Here is a 2,569-nt window from a genome sequence, read left to right on the forward strand (position 1 = left end):
CGCACGCCACGTGAGCTATGATGAGCCCCCGAGCTGGACGCACTTCAGAGCTTCCCCCGGCTGAAACAAACCCAGTCACTTTAAATAGAACCAAACTGCACCAAAAAGAAAAGGAGAGAAAAATAACTTCAGCCACTATCATTCACGAGGCAGGGCAGTAAAGCAGACAGCTTAAGAGTGCGCACGTTATTCTTCAAATTCCTCCTGTTTTGGAATGTGACGGTGGGATGATAATGTATCAAGCAGGTGTAAACCATAGAAGGAGGTGGGGATGGGGGGTAAAGAGAATAGCTCTCAGTAGAGCGTGGACCTCCACCAAGGACAACTAATCGAAATGTGGACCAACATCAAAATCAACTCTTAACATGCAAACTCAGAGTGCGTCCAATAAAGTCAGTCCATTAGTCATTCATTTTAGAGCTTTTCGACTGGCCCTGACCATGGTTAGGGCCAACAAGGCCTTCTATGCTGGCCTTAACACTATTATAACCACTGGCCTACATTTGCAAACCAAATTAAGATTTTCCCTACAAAATTGTAGTAATTTATTCCCAACAGTGTATTGTCTCAGTTCATAGCGTTTCTCTTAGGTGCACTGTTTCCAGCGCGTGTATGTGGAGGTTGGATTTTGGTTTTTTTTGTCCAATCAAATTTCAGCCAGTATGTGTTGCCACGTCACTTTAATCTGCCCAAGAGCATTCATAATCAGCTGTGCTGGCTGATGTAACTTCAAATAACTTTGCAATGGGGCAGTTCCTTTAATCAATCAGATTTCAAATTTGCATTCACAGAGCCAGAGCGCCCTCGATTACGTCAGCATTTTTACGTCTTCTGGTTGGTCAGAGCCAACATCAACTAGGAAAGTAAATTATCGAGCTCCATCCTTACATGACAAAGATTTCTCAAAATTAGTGTAATGAGAAATGGCACTGATACCAATTTAAAAAATGAGATGAGATACTTCCCCCTTCGTCTTCATATTTGGAGAATATAAACGCATGAGCCTTAACAAACACCCGTGACGACCCCAGAGCTCACAGTAGCGCTAAAGATAAGAGAGTCGTGCCTGTGACACCTCGGCAGTCACACAGCAGATACCAAACATGGTCACGGGCAATGTGAGTGATGTGCTTTGACAGCGTTTGTCAACACATTCGCACACTTGTCATTAAATTGACAAATAATTATTCAAGAATAGTCCAAATACGTTGGTGACAACACACTGGAAACACTGCAAATTCCTGTACAAATTGCTTATGGATGCTGAAAAGCTGATGTTGAACTGAAATGCTGAGGAGTTAATTGAATGAATAAAGCGTCAGATTAATATGCCGCTTTTCTGGATAACCGGACACTCAGGGCTCTAACAATAGATACATTATTCATGCACTCACGCATTCACACTCTGGTGACGGTAAACTATGTTCTGTAGCCACAGCTGCCCTGGGGCAGGCTGACGGAAGGGTGGCTGCCAGTGCGCGCCTCTCCGACCACCACCAAACATTCACACCCACCCGTACACTGAGTGTGAAATTGTTGAATGTGAGCCTTGCGGTTGGAATTGAAGGGATAAAAATGTGGAAAGAGCTAAGTATGTCAAATATGTTTGAATTTGTGAATTTTGTTGTGAAAATGTTAGAGCTTTGAGAACGTGATAAATAGAAATGGATCTGACAACGTTGCCGTGGGAAATACGGAGAAATGTGTGAATTTGGGCAACGTGAAATGTAGATGAGTGAGTGGAAAAGTTGAAGCTGGTTTGAATCAGTGGTTCAATACGCTGTGAAATATGGAAGGAAGACGTCAATTGGGAACATATCTTCATTCATTTCACTTGGATTTTTTTGTTATTCATTAGAAAAGTAGGAACAATGGGAATGTGCAAAAGAGTTCTCAATAAGTCACAACTGAGGTAACCATTTTAAAGTTGGAATGGTGGAGAAATGTGGAAGGAGTAGAAGAGCAAAAATTGGCAAAATTATAAGAACATCTATATTGTCTGGGGTGCAGAACTATGCGTTTTTGCTCTTCAGCATTTACACAATAAAATAGTGAGTACATGTGAAGGAAATGTTAGAATGGGCTCTTACCATGCACCAGCGAATCCAGAGAGACAAGTCCAAGCAATAGTAGTCGGAGTAGCAGCAGCAGCGCAGTGCTGTGGCTCCACAGGCAGAGAGGCAGCCTTCCTCCCCACACTGGCATGGTCAGAGTGGGCCCGCCGCTGCGGTCTACTCCCCCTCCACGCTTGCTTGACACTCCTCACGCACTGCCTCTCTCTTCTCCTGTTGAGTGTGGAGGATGACGGGTGTGGGAGGTGGGGGGGATGGGGGGGTGAAGTGGGTTGTCAGAGCAGAGCTTCTGTATTGCCGCGATGTGACAAAGTCCACGCCAAATGCGCTGCCACCAACATCACCACCACCGGCAAGAGCAGCAGGTCTAGTGGCTCGTCCTCCAACCTGAACTGACAATAGCACACAGAGAGAGAGAGAGAGAGAGAGAGAGAGAGAGAGAGAGAGAGAGAGAGAGAGAGAGAGAGGGTTGTCCCCCCCAAGGGGGGGCGGGGGGG

At 45.3% G+C, this 2,569-nt stretch overlaps 1 protein-coding gene across 4 annotated transcripts in view; it reads right to left on the bottom strand.

Annotated features, from left to right (window-relative positions):
• bmpr1ba (bone morphogenetic protein receptor, type IBa) overlaps positions 1 to 2,569 on the bottom strand; it is a 57,753-nt gene that overhangs the window by 26,566 nt on the left and 28,618 nt on the right. For 2 of the 4 annotated variants that reach the window (XM_019887456.1, XM_019887466.1), the window contains exon 3: positions 2,091 to 2,459. In XM_019887456.1, the coding sequence (XP_019743015.1) occupies positions 2,091 to 2,205 (115 nt within the window). In that variant the 5' untranslated portion in view covers positions 2,206 to 2,459. Of the gene's footprint in view, positions 1 to 2,090; positions 2,465 to 2,569 lie in introns of all 4 variants that reach the window. The other 2 variants (XM_019887439.1, XM_019887447.1) reach the window with 1 other exon arrangement.

The sequence above is a fragment of the Hippocampus comes genome, unplaced genomic scaffold (genome assembly GCF_001891065.2).
Source record: "Hippocampus comes isolate QL1 unplaced genomic scaffold, H_comes_QL1_v1.1 scaffold155, whole genome shotgun sequence".
Taxonomy (NCBI): domain Eukaryota; kingdom Metazoa; phylum Chordata; class Actinopteri; order Syngnathiformes; family Syngnathidae; genus Hippocampus; species Hippocampus comes.